Raw genomic sequence first — 15,229 nt, 5'->3', positions numbered from 1 at the left:
GGATCACAAGCAAAATTCCCTATCAGTATGTCTTTGGAGGAAACCCATGCAAACACGCTATGGCTATGTGTTTTACACACCGGAGAAGAGATCCTTAGAAAATACCACTGTGATGCCCATGTTGTGAGCTTAGCTTGGGATCCATCCTGGGGAAGCGACATGCAGTTCGGATTGAGTGAAATTGAGGTATTACAGGTAAAATCATTGCCACTGCGTGGCGTGGTGGTCCACCCAGACTGCACCTGTGTCCACCACACTACATTGACTGAGGAGGAATTGAGGCAACAAATATAATATATACTGTACATAGTGTATGTATGTATATCTAATATATAAAGCTGAATGTGTGTGTATGTCCGGGATTGGCATCCGCACCGTCGCAGCTACAGCCACAAAATTTTGCACACTCACACTTCTGGACCCCGAGAGCGTCATAGGCTATGTTTTGAGGGGAAATTTTAACCCCGCTCTTTACTTATTCGCCAAAAAACCTGCCTCCATTAAGGCGAATGGAGCTGGGAGCCACAGTGCAGCCAGAACTTCAGAAGAATGCGCAGCCACGCCCTTATATGGAATGTTGGTGTGTCACAATGAAGCCAGGGAAAGAGGCAGACACAGCCAGGGAAAGAGGCAGACACAGCCAGGGAAAGAGGCAGACACAGCCAGGGAAAGAGGCAGACACAGCCAGGGAAAGAGGCAGACACAGCCAGGGAAAGAGGCAGACACAGCCAGGGAAAGAGGCAGACACAGCCAGGGAAAGAGGCAGACACAGCCAGGGAAAGAGGCAGACACAGCCAGGGAAAGAGGCAGACACAGCCAGGGAAAGAGGCAGACACAGCCAGGGAAAGAGGCAGACACAGAGACAGGCTGGGCAAGAGAGGGAAAGATAGACATAATTACATTTCTATCTATTTGTTTTGTGGTTTTTGTGTGCAGAATACATTTTTGTTACTACATTCTATTTTAACAGCAGTTATTAACCCGGGTAGTACAGCTAGTGTGTGTGTGTGTGTGTGTGTGTGTGTGTAATATATAATATATATATAATATATATATATATATATATATATATATATATATATATATATATATATATATATATATATATATATATATATATATATATATTATAATATAATATAATATAATATAATATTTTAGCATAGTGTGTATATATTTGAATTTTCTGAAAACAAGATTCCATTTGTGTGTTTGATATTTTGAATTTTATTTTTACCTCTGTATATGGAAGTATTGTCTGATTGCTATGTGAGGTCAAACATAGTAGGGTGGGTGTAGGGTGTGAATGCAGGGTGGGTTTCTGTGCCTATGTCTGCTGCTAATGTAGAGCATGTTGAGACTGGTTTGTTAGGAGGTTTGAATTTCTGGCTTTTATTATACTTTCTATAACCTTTTAGATTTTCATATATTTTTTAGTAACAAGCCACACTCCTACAGAGAACATTTCTATCCTAATATTAAGTTCTATTGTATTCTGCCACGTACTTGTCTCCTGCAGTGTAAGTGTATTGTCACACAGATGTGCCCCATAGTAGGCTGTGTGCACACGATGCGTTTTTTACCGCGGAAACGCTGCGTTTTGAACCGCAGCGTTTCAGTGGCAAATTGCATGCGTTCAGCTTTCCCAGCAAAGTGTATGGGAAAGCTGAAAAATCAGTGCACATGCTGCGTTTCTTTCCGCAGCGTTTTGGATGCCAAAAATCGGTGCGGAAAGAAAAGCAGCATGTCACTTCTTTTGTGCGTTGTGGCTGCGTTCTCTCCCCCATTGAAATCAATGATGTGGGGTCAGAACGCAGCCACAACGCATGGACCTGCTTTTTTGTTGCGGTCCGCGGCCTTTGTCGGCACGCCAGAACGCAGGCATTTACCTGGAAGTGAGGTCAAGAGGTTTCCTGTTGACCTCACTTCCTGGCAAAGCCCCCGGTGTCGCCAAAGTGCCCGCCCCGACCCCCCTCCCGAAAATCCAACATGGCCGCGCGCACAGTAGCGCACCGGCCGCCCTGCTCCTATGATTTCTGTCGCATGTGCAATAACACATGCGACAGAAAACTGTTCCCCAGGCCCTGCCCGTTCACCCCCTATTCCTCCCGGTGTCATACATACCTGTCCGGTCGCAGCGCTGATCCCCCGCGGCCCCCTCCTCCTTCACAGCAGACGCCGGCCGGTCACATGAGCAGAGCAGCTGACAGCCAGCACTGTGTTCAGAGAGCTGTGCTGGCTGCTCGCACTCTGCAGCTGTGACCCGGGGAGAGTGGGTGCAGATTTTTGCACCCACTCTCCTCAAATGGAGGGTCTGCCCTCCTAGAAAATGGGGGATACGTTTCCTGAACGTGCCCCCATATTCTAGAAGGTCCAGAGGCGACGTGGGACATCCATATGGATTTCTGCGGACCCATTTTTTTTTATTAAATTGGAGAACAAGGGAATGATTTGGGGAGTGTTTTTTCTAATAAAACATTTTTTGTTGTCTTTTTTTGCTTTTGTTTACTGTCAATTAGTTATGTCGGGTATCTGATAGACGCCGTGACATCACTAATTGCTGGGCTTGATGCCAGGTGACATTACACATCTGGTATCAACCCCATTTATTACCCCGTTAGCCAACGCACCAGGGCGCGGGATGAGTTGGGGCGAAGCGCCAGGATTGGCGCATCTAATGGATGCGCCACTTCTGGGGCGGCTGCGGCCTGCTATTTTTAGGCTGGGAAGAGTCCAATAACCATGGCTCTTCCCACCCTGAGAATACCAGACCCCAGCTGTCAGCTTCACCTTGGCTGGTGATCTAATTTGGGGGGACCCCACGTTATTTTTTTTTTATTCTTTATTTATAAATAAAAAAAAAAACATGGGGAGCCCTCCAAATTGATCACCAGCCAAGATGAAGCTGCCAGCTGTGGTTTGCAGGCTACAGCTGTCTGCTTTACCCTGACTGGCTATCAAAAATAGGGGGGACCCCACGCCATTTTTTTCATTTTTTTTTTTTTTATTGGATAAATACTAAGCTAGGCACCCTTTAGTGCCACATGAAAGGTACTAAAGGTGCCAGCTTAGAATATGCAGGCGGGGGTAGGACGTTCTATATATTTGACATCCCTTCATCCATTGACGCTTTTTAGGCTGTGTGTCCACAATCAGGGTTTGCAGCGTTATGGGCGCTAAGTGTTTTCCCTGCGTCCATAACGCTGCGTTGTGCAGTAGAAGCACAGTGGAAGGATTTTTGGAGATCCCATGCCCACTGTGCTTCTTTTCTCCGCAGCATAAACTGACCGGTGGCGTGGCTTCCCGAGCCTCAGCATGTCAATTTATGCTGCGGAGACGAGAGTGTTCTCTGCAGGTAGCATAGAGCTCCACAGCAGCCTGAACCCAAATCGTGGGCATGGGCAGCTGCAGGAAGGCTGGCACTGTGTACTAGACGCCGTGTCGCTGGATCATGGCCACATAGCCTTAGGCCCCTTTCACACGTCAGTGATTCTGGGACGTTTGTGCTTTTTTTTAAACGTACCAGAATCACTGACATACGCAGACCCATTATAATGAATGGGTCTGCTCACACGTCAGTGATTTTTCACTGCACGTGTCTCCATGCGGCGTACCCGCGTGTGCGTGATTGCTGCACGGAGACATGTCCATTTTTTTCTGGCATCACTGATGTCCCACGGACCACGCAGTGGTGTGATCCGTGAAACACGTGCCAGAAAAAAACGTGCTTTTAAAATAAAAAACATTTTAACTCACCCGGCGTCCAGCGATGTCCTCTGCAGCCCGTCCTCCCTGTTCCTTCTGTGCCGGCTCATTATTGTCGCGCATATTCATGATGCACGACACAGCCGACCCGGAAGCAGCTGCTGCGGAGGTCAGCGCCGGCCGGATGCTGCACCGCGGGAGCGATCAGCACCATGGAGAGCGGGAGCGGGCGCAGGTGAGTTAATCTCTAAGTGCAATCACGGGCCACGGAGAACGGAGCCCGGATTGCACTTAGACAACCCACGTGTGCCGTGATTCACGGCACACGGAGGGACATGTGCGTGTTTTACACGCCAGTGAAAAACGTCAGTGTTTTTCACTGACATGTGAAGCGGGCCTAAAAGTGAGAATATTGTTGCTACAGCAACATTTTGGGTGAAGTAGCTGTGGATTCAAAATGCTTAATATACTCCTGAATAAAATCCTTGATGGGTGCAGATTCCAAAATGGGGTCACTTGTGGGGGTTTTCTGACGTATAGGTACCTAAGGGGCTTGGTGCGCGAAGTTTATTTCAACTTTTCCAAAATTCAAATGGTGCTCCTTCCATTCCAAGCCCTCCCATTTATCCAAACAGAATGTGGAGAAGGAAATGACATCACAGGTTTTTTTTTCCAAAGGTCTGTGTTCAACCAACTTTATTATCACTGACAAGTCTTAAAAAACGCACCTAAAAAAACGCATGAAAAACGCATGAAAAACGCATGAAAAACGCATGAAAAACGCATGAAAAACGCATGCGTTTTCGATGCGTTGTTTCTCAAAAAGCATTGTTTACAATTCTCCCCTCTGCCAGAGGGTGCGTTTTTTTCCGCGCGGAAAAAAAAGCAACGTGTGCACATACCCGTAAACAGCAGGTCACGTTAGTTGTGTGCTGTACTCTAGCCTACACACCAGCAGCACTTTCCCATTGTTCTGAACAGTTGGCATTATGTGGGAGAGACGTAAATTTAAAAGTTTGCTGTCACAAACGGAAAACACAAAATTGGCGATAATCCCAATCACTGGTTTTCAGCGCACTGTACCACGACGCAGTTGGCACTAAAGAAATGAAGGCAGATATGTTGGATGCAGAAATGCGTGCTGCTGCCATCAGATCACATTCTTGAACTCCGTCCTTCAGCTTACATGTATCAAGGGCATCTGTTGTATTCTAAGTATAAGTGAGGCAGTAATCCAAAGCCTTTCTATCATGCACTTGAAAAAGCAATATGCTTTGTGTGTTTTCCTGTAAAAGGGTTTAAACCTCTAGTATATGCCTATTGTCAAAATAGTACTCAGGTAGTACATAGGTTTTTGCCAACTAATGTGCGTGCAGCGTAATGTAGATACAGACACCTGGATTCCAGTGTCTGTTACTGGGCTTTTTGCTTTAGGTTTGATAAAATCACTGTTTTATCACCAGGTGATTATCATTAGAGGACTAGTAAATTTGCTGCCATGGAGTTCTTCATAGTCATGGGTTTTGTATAACATGACCACCACATTTATTAGTAACTTTCTGTATACATTGTACAAAGGCAGAAAGCTAGCAATCGATTGTGTGGGCAGGATTATTCAACAGTCGGAGAACTGGCAAATCTGCAGAAGATAAAACAGATTTTCTCAACACTTAAAGGTAATCTGTCAACAGGTTTTTGCTGCCCCATCTGAGAGCAGCATAATGTGGGAGCAGAGATACTGATTCCAGCGATGTGTCCCTTATGGAGTTGTTTGCTGTGATATTGACAAAATTAATGTTTTCTGTACTGCAGATTGCACGCCCACCAGGGATGTGGGGCACTCTGGACCGGGCCGGTTCTGTTGGGAAGTCACGGCGGCAAGGCCTGAGTCCGTGACCCTGGGGGTGTTGTTTAAATAAGGGATATTTACAGGGGATAAGTTGTGACGCCACCTGTGGTATTCGGCAATGTATAGCCGACGCTGCTGGATTGGACTGCTGGTGCAGATGGTGATGCACCAGTGATGGTACAGCTCCCTACAGGTGAAACCCCAGGGCAACCGGTATAGTCTATGATGGAAGAATTAATGTATGGGTGCAGTACCGAAGACGCAGCCAATAACTGGATGACACAGGGACTGTAGTTTCCTTTACCTTTTTACTTGGTAGTGTATGTTGCAGGCCAGAAAGCCATGGACCCATAGGGGGGAGGGGCGACATGACCAGAGGGAAGGGAGGGAGTGAGGGGTAAATAAAGTTATAATGAGGGGCATTATGGGAAGATATAGGGGATTGGTGGAGAAAAGGAACCAATCTGGAGAAAAGGAACCTGTAGGGAGGGGGTGGGGGAGTATAAAAGTGATGAAGGAGGGTCTTACCTCCCCTTTTGGATCCCGGACGGCGACAGATTGGAGACCCAGGACCAGGACCTAGGAACCAGCATGGCGGACCTCCAGGAGTTGAACAGGCTGATCAGAGCGGCGATGGCGGTGCACGGGGCCCAGGCAGTGCAGTCCCACGTCAGGGCTGCCTGGGTTTCCCCGTCGGCACCTGTCCCTCGCTCCCCCTCCAGCCGTGGGAGGCGTTCAAGGCCCCCGCTCAGGTACTTTCCGGGCGCAGGGGGGGCGAGGAGGCCCAGCGAGAGCCCCCCTCGGGACCCTCCGCGGCGGGGCGGGCGGCAGCAGCTCCCAGCGTCTGCCCCGGCCGCTGGATGGAATCTCCGGCGAGGCCGCGGCGGCCGAGAAAGGGGCATGGCCAGCCCGGGGCCTTCTTCCGATGTCAGGCCTCGGGCTGGGGTGCAGAGCCCAGCGGCGTCTCCCGGCCGGGATCGAGCCCAGCGATGAAATGAGGCCAGCGGTGGCCTGGAAGGAGGCGGGCCCGGCCTGGGGCCTACTTCCGGTCCCAGGCCTCGGGCTAGATTTGACAGGCCGGCGGCAGCCCGGGAACCGGGCCGTGCCCAGCGAGGACCGGAGGCACGGAGAGGGGGCGTGCCCAGCCTGGGGCCTGCTCTGGACGCCGGGCCCCCGGCGGTGGGGCACGTCCCGGCGGCTGCTTCTGGACAGGAGCGTGCCCGGCTTGCGAGTGAGGCCTGCAGTACCCCCCGAGGACGATGGGGGGGCCGGGTGCAGGCAGCCAGCAGGGGGGCCGGTGTGGGCAGGCGTCACCCGGATACCTGTACGGCTGCGGAGGGCAGGAGGGACGGCGGGAGCCCCGCAGGGACCGCCAGGTCCCTCAGGTCATCTGCACTGCGCCCGGCGGCCGCGGTCTCCCTCGGGAGGGGGAGGACCCAGCGGGGGGTCTCGGTCGGAGGCCCTGGAGGGCAGGAACCGGCGGTGGGGAGCCCCCTGAGCTCGGGGAGAGGCTCCTCCAGGAAGAGGACTCAGTCGGCGGCGGCCCAGGGGACAGGACGGTCTTGTGGGCTGTCGCCGCACAGAAAGCAGAGGACGCCCACCGCCAGTGCCCACGTGGCTGCCCAGGAGGGTGGCTGTGGTGGAGGGGACGCATCGGCTGCGTCCTCTGGAGCTGGGACGGTGGAGGACGGCTACAGTGAGGAGGAAGGAGGAGCCCTCAGGTCGGGGGATGAATTAGAGGAGCCGATGGCGGACGACATCGCGGTATCGAATTCAATCTCCGCGTCACGGTCGGGTGAGCTAGCCGTGGATTCGGCATTGCTTGTGGCGCGGGGTGCTGGTGCTGGGGAGGTGGCTGCGGGCATGGCAGCGCCAGAGGGGTCAGCTTTGCTTAGCCAGTTGCTGGGGCTTTTGCAGGGTTTAGCGCGAGCGCCGGCGGCAGCCTGGACGGGGTCGGCGGTGGATGGCGCAGCGGCGGCTAGCGGCGAGAAGGCGCCGGTGGGGGCGGGTGTAGGTAGCGGAGTAGTGGAGCCTGCAGGCGATAAGGCGGGAGACAAGGAAAAGGAGGATGAGGTGGTGCGGCTGGATGATAGGGCTAAGAGCCAGGGGTATGTGTGCTTTGAGGGACCGCTAGGGGCGCACCTCAAAAAAGAGGTGAGGGAAAAAATTTGGAAAGGGGAGTATGTGGAGATATTTTCCCTGCTACCCCTGGAAAAATTTAACCTAGACAAGGTGAAGCCGAGCGATTCCAAGAAGGAAAAAGAGGAGGAAGAAAAACGCCGTTATAGGCTCATTCCTCGTTCCTTTTCCAATTGGTTGCAGGCGTTCGCCATTTTGGCTAGCGTGGTAGGGGAAAAGGAGCCGGAGCACTGCTCGGCTCTATTCGGCTATATGGATGCAATCGGGGAGGCGTATCGCACGTACGGGGGCTTGGCATGGCTGCGGTATAATGAGCAGTTTAGGCAGCGGAAGGCGTTGCGGCCCGGCATGCGGTGGGATCATAAGGACATTTCCTTATGGATGCGCTTAATGGCGGCCCCGAGCCAGCCCTTTCGTGGCGGTGCCGGGGGCACGGGAGCCGGGCCCTCGGGGATCCAGAAAAAGGGATTGTGCTGGCAATTTAACGAAGGCCAGTGCAAATTTGGCGCAGCGTGTAGGTTCAAGCATGAGTGCTCCGGCTGCGGGGGGGGACATAGTTTGTCCAAATGTTTTAAGAAAGGGAGAGGCAAGGCCGGGGACGGGTCTGGTAAAAGGGAGGACGCCGGTGAAAATAGAGGCGATGGCGCCGTTTTTAAGTAGGTATCCGGACAGGGCAGCAGCGTCGCTTTTGCAGTTTGGTTTTTTGTACGGTTTTCGGATTCCGTCGGCGGTTGAGGCATTGCCTCCGGTTTGTCGTAACTTACGGTCGGCAAGGGACCACCCTATGGTTGTGGGTGAGAAGTTGGGTAAAGAGGTTGAGCTGGGCAGGATGGGGGGCCCATTTGAGAGCCCTCCGTGCAGTAATTTGGTGGTGTCCCCGCTGGGGGTGGTGCCAAAGAAGGAGCCGAACAAATTTCGGCTCATTCATCATCTTTCATTTCCGGAGGGGTCGTCTGTGAATGACAGCATTGCGCCGGAATTGTCGGCGGTGTACTACGTCTCGTTCGACAAAGCGCTGGACTTGGTACGGGCGGCAGGACACGGTGCATTGATGGCAAAGGCGGATGTAGAATCGGCGTTTCGTTTGTTGCCGGTGCATCCGGAGAGGCAGCACCTTCTGGGTTGCTGGTGGAACGGGAAGTTTTATGTTGATCGTTGTTTGCCCATGGGCTGTTCGATTTCTTGTTCATATTTTGAGGCTTTTAGCTCCTTTATGGAGTGGGTGGTGCGGGACGTGTCCGGCTTGTCATCCATTATTCATTATTTGGATGATTTTCTGTGTGTTGGTCCGGCGGGTTCCATGGTTTGCGCTGGTTTGTTGTTCGCCTTGCAGAGAGTGGCGGATCGTTTCGGGATCCCTTTGGCGCGGGAAAAAACGGAGGGGCCGGCGCCGGTTATGCGGTTCCTGGGGATTGAAATCGACTCGCTGGCCATGGAATGTAGGTTGCCAGAGGACAAGATTGTGGATTTGCGGAGTGCGGTTGCAGCAATGCTGGCAGCAAAAAAAGTGCGGCTTAAGGTGGTACAGTCTTTGCTTGGAAAGCTGAATTTTGCATGCAGGATTATGCCGATGGGTCGTGTTTTTGCCAGGAGGTTGGCGACTGCTACGGTAGGCGTACGGTCATCGGCGCATTTTGTGAGGGTCACGCGGGAGATCAAGGCAGATTTGTTGGTTTGGGACGTCTTCTTGCGGCATTTTAATGGCCGCACTTTGTGGTTGAAGAAGGTGGTGCCCAATGATGCTCTGGAACTGTATACGGATGCGGCCGGGTCGGCTGGTTTCGGCGCCATTTTTCAGGGTCATTGGTGTGTGGGAAGGTGGCCCGAGAATTGGCGACAGGGTGGCCTGGTAAAAAATCTGGCTCTGCTAGAGTTGTTTCCAATTGTGGTGGCGGTGGAGTTGTGGGGGTCGCAATTTTCGGGGCGTAAAGTGTGCTTTCATTGCGATAATCAGGCAGTTGTACATGCAATAAACAGCTTGTCAGCGAAATCTGGACCGGTAGTGGCATATTTGCGGCATTTGGTGCTCAAGTGTTTGCTGTGGAATATTCATGTGGTTGCAAAACATGTGCCGGGGGTTGATAACGGGGTGGCTGACGCTTTATCTCGTTTTCAGTTCCACAGGTTTCGGGAGTTACTGCCGGGGGCAGACGAGATCGGAGCGGTGTGCCCAGAGGACTTGTGGAGCCTGGTGAGGCAGTGTTTGCGGGTTTGATTAGGAATTCGGTGACCGAGCTGACTTGGTGCCGTTATGCTAAAGTGTGGGTTGAGTGGCAGGCAGTGCTGGGTGAGATGTTTGGTAACGGGCGAGTGGATTATTTATTGGCGCTCTTGGCATTGGTGAGTGAGGATTTTAGGGCTGGGAGGTCAGCGTCGGCTGTGGCGATTAGGGTGGCGGCCGTGGCCTTTTGGTTAAAGGTTAGGGGTGAGCAGGACGTTTCACGGGACTTCCGGGTAAGGCAGGCATTGAAAGGTTTTCGGAAAGGGGTGAAGGTGCGGGACACTAGGCGGCCCATTTCGTTGGGCTTGTTACGGCGTTTGGTGGATGGTTTGCAGGGAATTTGTGTCTCAGCGTATGAGACGGTGTTGTTTGAAACAGCTTTTGTGTTAGCTTTTTTCGGGGCTTTTCGGATAGGAGAATTGGTGAGCCCGTCAAGGGTTCGTGGGGGTGGTTTGCTATTCGAGGATGTCGGTAGTGGGACAGAGAGTGGAGTGTCGGCTTCGGCGGTCCAAGACGGACCAGGGTCGAGGCAGGTTAGTAGTGTTGTATGCGGTGCAAGGGGATGGCTTGTGCCCGGTGCAGTTGGTGAGTAAGTTTTGTGGTCTGCGGGGCGGTCTTCCGGGCCCGCTGCTACGTCACGAGGACGGGGCTTGGTTGTCTCGTTACCAGTTTGTAGCAGTGCTGAGGAGTTGCCTGCACTGGGCGGGTGAGCGCCCAGAAGATTACGGGTCCCATTTATTCAGGATTGGGGCGGCTACTGAGGCTTCTCGTTGGGGCCTTGGAGATGACATGGTGAGACGGATTGGTCGGTGGGAGTCCTCTCGTTTTCGTGGTTATGTGCGCCCACAGTTATTATCTCATTGAGGGCTCTGGTTGGAGTTTTTGTTTGTTCTGCCGTTGGGTTTTGTTGTTCTTTGTTGCAATCTGGAATGCTGGTGTTGTTTTGTTAAAATTGTTTCCTTTATTGTAGGGGTGTGTCTGATTTGGATCCTGGGGCACTCGTTCGTTTTCTGGGGGGCCCGTCGGGCCGACGCTCGCCCGAATGGTCGGCAGTTGGGTGTGGACAGATCGCTGGCATCGGTCAAATGGATTGGAGTGCGTGGCATGGAATGGAGCAGGGTCGTGCCGGAATTTGAATATTATTGCAGGATGGACAGACCTCCGAACGTGTTGGTTTTACACGTGGGGGGGAATGACCTGGGTTCGCGGGCATCCCGTGATCTCATTAGGGACATTAAGATCGACCTACTGCGTTTATGGGCAAGGTATCCGGGCTTGATAGTGGTGTGGTCGGCTATTGTGGCCAGATTATGGTGGAGGGGGGCTCGGTCGGTTGAGAAGATTAATCGCGCCCGGGCACAAGTGAACAGGGTGGTTGCGCGTTTCGTGCGGAGAAACGGCGGTTTGGTGGTGAGGCATGTGGACCTGGAATCGCCGAAGTGGCAGTTTCGGAGGGGTGATGGGGTCCATCTTAATGACATTGGTTCTGATTTATGGGCCCTGGGTTTGCGGGATGGTGTGGAGCAAGCCTTGGGTGTGTGGCGGGTCCAGGCCACGTAAGGTGTCACATGTCCTGTCCTGTGGCGGGGGTAGGTCTGGTCCAGAAGCGGTTGGAAGGGTTTGGTAGCTGGACCGAGAGGCACTGTCTTGGTATGGTGTCTCTGGGTTCCGGGAAATTGCAGGCACGGGGTTCTGCAAAGTTTGGGGGGTATTAATCCGTGGGGTGATTAATACCTCATCTCTGGGTCGGAGTGTTGCGGCCAGGGATATTGGTGTAGGAAAGGGTTTCTGGACCGGGCCTACATAGGGTTTCATGTACCGTTTATTATTATGTGTTACCTATTATTGTGTGTTTGGGGTCGCCCGTTGGACGGCGCCCCCTTTGTGTTAGTATGTTAATAATAGGTAATAAAGGCTGCTGTGGCCAATTTGTTTAACCAAGTCGCATGCAGTCGGTGTGTTATTTTTAGGTTAAGTTTTGGGGGGTATAGGAACCATCACGACCGGAGAATCCTTCCTCGGTGGTCAAGGGAAACTAGTGCAGATGGTAACGGAGGTCCGGGCAGCCTGGAAGCAATTGGGGGATCCACCTAGCCAGGTGGGTTTGGAGGCATTCCTTCTGCGCTGTCCTGTGTAGGTCCCTGCTGCTTAAAGCTATGCTGCGGCCCTCTTTGTAGTGTTGGTACAATTTCTCACTCATATGGCGGCGCAAGCCTTTTACAGGTGCCGCTCCTCTGGCAGTGGCTCCGGGCTCTAGTATGCTGGTGTGGCCAGAAGACATGCAGTCTCCTGCCCGCCATATTCAGCTGCCGGACCTTCAGTACCCAGATAACCAAGGACTCCGGTGTCCTGTTCCTAGCGCTCTGCTCTGTGGTGAGCTCTGTCACTGCTCCACTTCCCAGGCTCTTTCTCCAGAGACTGTCTGCTTGATTCTGGTCTGCTCTCCTCTTCCTTGTTTCTGTCCCCTCCCCCAGGCCAGAATGTGTAGGGAAGCTCCCCTTAAACCGGGTTCTTGAGCTCCCCCTTCTGGTCTGGAATTAGGACCGTATTGTCTGCTGGTGCTACCTAGCGTGGGGGACCCCTTCTTACTTCCAGGCAAAACATTACCCCCTGTGAGGAGGGCATCGCTACTGTGGCAACCGGACCACTGAGGTGCCACACAGACCTAGCAGGTATTTGAATATGCAGCTCTATTATCCTGCCCACAGCACTGATTGGCAGCTTTCTGCCCATCAGTGGTATGGGTGGGGTTATACAGAGCTTATGAATATGGTGTGGGTGGGGTTATACAGAGCTGGAATACCTGGCAGCACGCCAAATAGTCTTCTAGTGATAAAATTACTGATTAATTAGCAGGAGATTATTAAAACTACACTAAGCAGCCCAGTCAGTGACATGTCACTGGGATCAGGGTCTCTGCCCCTACATTATACTGATCTCAGAATAAGGTGCTAATACCTGGTGACAGATTTCCTTTAAGTAGCTCAGTACATGATACACCACTGGAAATGGGGTCTCTGCACATAACGTACATCACGTTATCAGATGTGGAAGCAAAGGTTTTATGAAAATTCACTTTGAAAGGGTTGTGCCAAATATATTAATAGAGGGTAATTAATTAATCTCTCTTGTCTGACCGGTTGGACCCCAACTGATCATGAGAATTGGGCTTCGGAGCCTTTCTGAATGAAGCATACATATCTCTGCTTCGAGTGGGGTCCCAGCAGTCAGTACGACACCTTGGCACGCTATGTCGCCTATGCACTTTTTTCAAGCCATTACACACTATTCAAAGGCTGTTGTTAGATGGCTTTCTCCTCTGAGAGAAAAAAAGAATAGAATTTTTCATTTATTTATGACCGAATCATGTGTATTTATGGTTCTGTATTAATTTATATATCTTACTTGTGTTTTAGATAGTCCTTGATGAAGACCGTATAGGTCCAAACGTTTTATTTTGGACACCTTTTGTTTTGGACATCTGTTTTGGACTTTCTTGTAATAAAGAACCTTTTGAATCTAAGTTGCCTGAACAATCTTTTTTTGGGGTAGTGTGCCGGAGTTTATCTGTTACTATTTTTCGCCTTTTCTCCTGAGCACCTCTAAGGTGAAGCAGGGTCCTAATCTTGTTTATTAGTCCCTCTGTGATCAGCAATTTATCCCCTAACGTATTCAAAGGGGGTAACATATACTTGGTAAAACCCCTCCAATTACTTTTTGCACGGGTAAATTTTGTGACCTCTGGGTAATTTTTCAGCTAAGGAGCAGACAACGGCTTGATATAGTGGCACCAATAGGCCTCATACTTTTCTTTGGCAACTCCCACCCCGCAACTAATCTATTCTATCTGGACATTTTCCTTGTGGACCTCCAACCGTGGGAATGTGGGAATGTACTCTAAATGTTAATGTATTCCACTCTACACTTATTGGTCTTACAATGAGTGTAGTTGAAATGATAAAACATTAAAAATCCCTTTTGCTGTTTCTCCACAAAGGTATCATTCAGCGAGATGAGTCGCCCATGGAGGCAGAAATTGGGGGCCTGAGGCAAAGCCGAAGCCAGTGTTTACAACGTGGTGATTTTGAGTTGTCGGATGTCTTCTACTTCTCCAAAAAAGGGTTTGAAGCCATAGCGGATGATGAGGTCACCCAGAGATTCTCCTCAGAAGAGCTCATATCATGGAATCTTCTCACAAGGACAAACAACAACTTCCAGTATCTCAGTCTTCGTGTGACCATTATTTGGGTACTTGGTGTTTTTGTACGTTACTGCATTCTCCTACCACTACGGTAAGAAATTGCTTACAATTACTCATGTTTTTTTTTTTTTTTTTTTTTTTTTTACCTTTTGGCGAGATTGGGGCTTTTAGTTGAGCTATTTGCCTTTATGGTATGACCTAAGCCTTTGTCGTACTACTGACATGTTAGGTGAACATTTTCAAGTACTGCTCAAAATATTTGCTTGTCACCATTCCATGTAAAGTTTCCAGCATTAGAGACTTAGACTTTCCACATTGTAATAAGTATGAACTGTGAATTTATGAACCTTAAACCTGCAATATAATTCATCCAGTGTCATGATAAGATTATCTATATAGACCATCTAGTGTTGCTATCAGCACATTCTCGTGTCTAGACGTGGTGTTCCAGCACGGGGACGTACCTGCCATCTTTGGCAGCCGGCTATAAAGCAAGAGTATTTGAAGAGATAATTAGCCGTGAAGGGAAGTGGGTTATCAGCTTCCTGACCAAACTCTTTTTCCAATCTGGCTTGTCATCAAAACCACGTTCAGACCTCCATTTTGTTTTTTCCACGTACGAGAAAAACAGGCTAATTTTTTTTCTCTTTCTTTCGGTCAGTGACTTTTGGTATTTTCATGACTCCTTGCATTTCTTATTGTTTTGCATTTTGTTTTAATAAAAAATTCTACATTTTATGGAAAATGTAGAAAAATAAACTTTTCAAATTTTACTTTGTATACAACATAGACATATGGTAAATGTTATGTCCTTTTTTTATTTTTTGGGATGTTAGGGAGTTCAACATTTTAACAACCATTTTAACAACTAGAAACATTCCAAAATCAATGAACAGTCCATATATGCCCACATTCCATGAACTACAACCCTCAAAGAATTCAAAAATGTAAAACAATAATTTTTTTCCTCCCAAATTTTGGAGGAATGTGGGCGGTGCATCTTATAGACTGAATTTATGATTATATGGGGGTTGCTGGCTTGAGGGGCAAAGGGACGGCGCTGGGCTGGACTTTACAATGACAGGAGAGAGTCTCCACTCTAGCAACCACGTGA

At 50.3% G+C, this 15,229-nt stretch overlaps 1 protein-coding gene across 1 annotated transcript in view; it reads left to right on the top strand.

Moving 5' to 3' along the window:
* Positions 1-15,229, top strand: part of GPAT3 (glycerol-3-phosphate acyltransferase 3) — an 88,561-nt gene that overhangs the window by 41,506 nt on the left and 31,826 nt on the right. The window contains exon 3 of the mRNA XM_075352009.1: positions 13,912-14,206. Within this exon, the coding sequence (XP_075208124.1) occupies positions 13,912-14,206 (295 nt within the window). The remainder of the gene's footprint in view (positions 1-13,911; positions 14,207-15,229) is intronic.

The sequence above is a fragment of the Anomaloglossus baeobatrachus genome, chromosome 1, assembly GCF_048569485.1.
Source record: "Anomaloglossus baeobatrachus isolate aAnoBae1 chromosome 1, aAnoBae1.hap1, whole genome shotgun sequence".
Lineage (NCBI taxonomy): Eukaryota > Metazoa > Chordata > Amphibia > Anura > Aromobatidae > Anomaloglossus > Anomaloglossus baeobatrachus.
The sequence above is the reverse complement of the archived record's forward strand: the minus strand, read 5'-3'. Positions and strand labels throughout refer to the sequence as shown.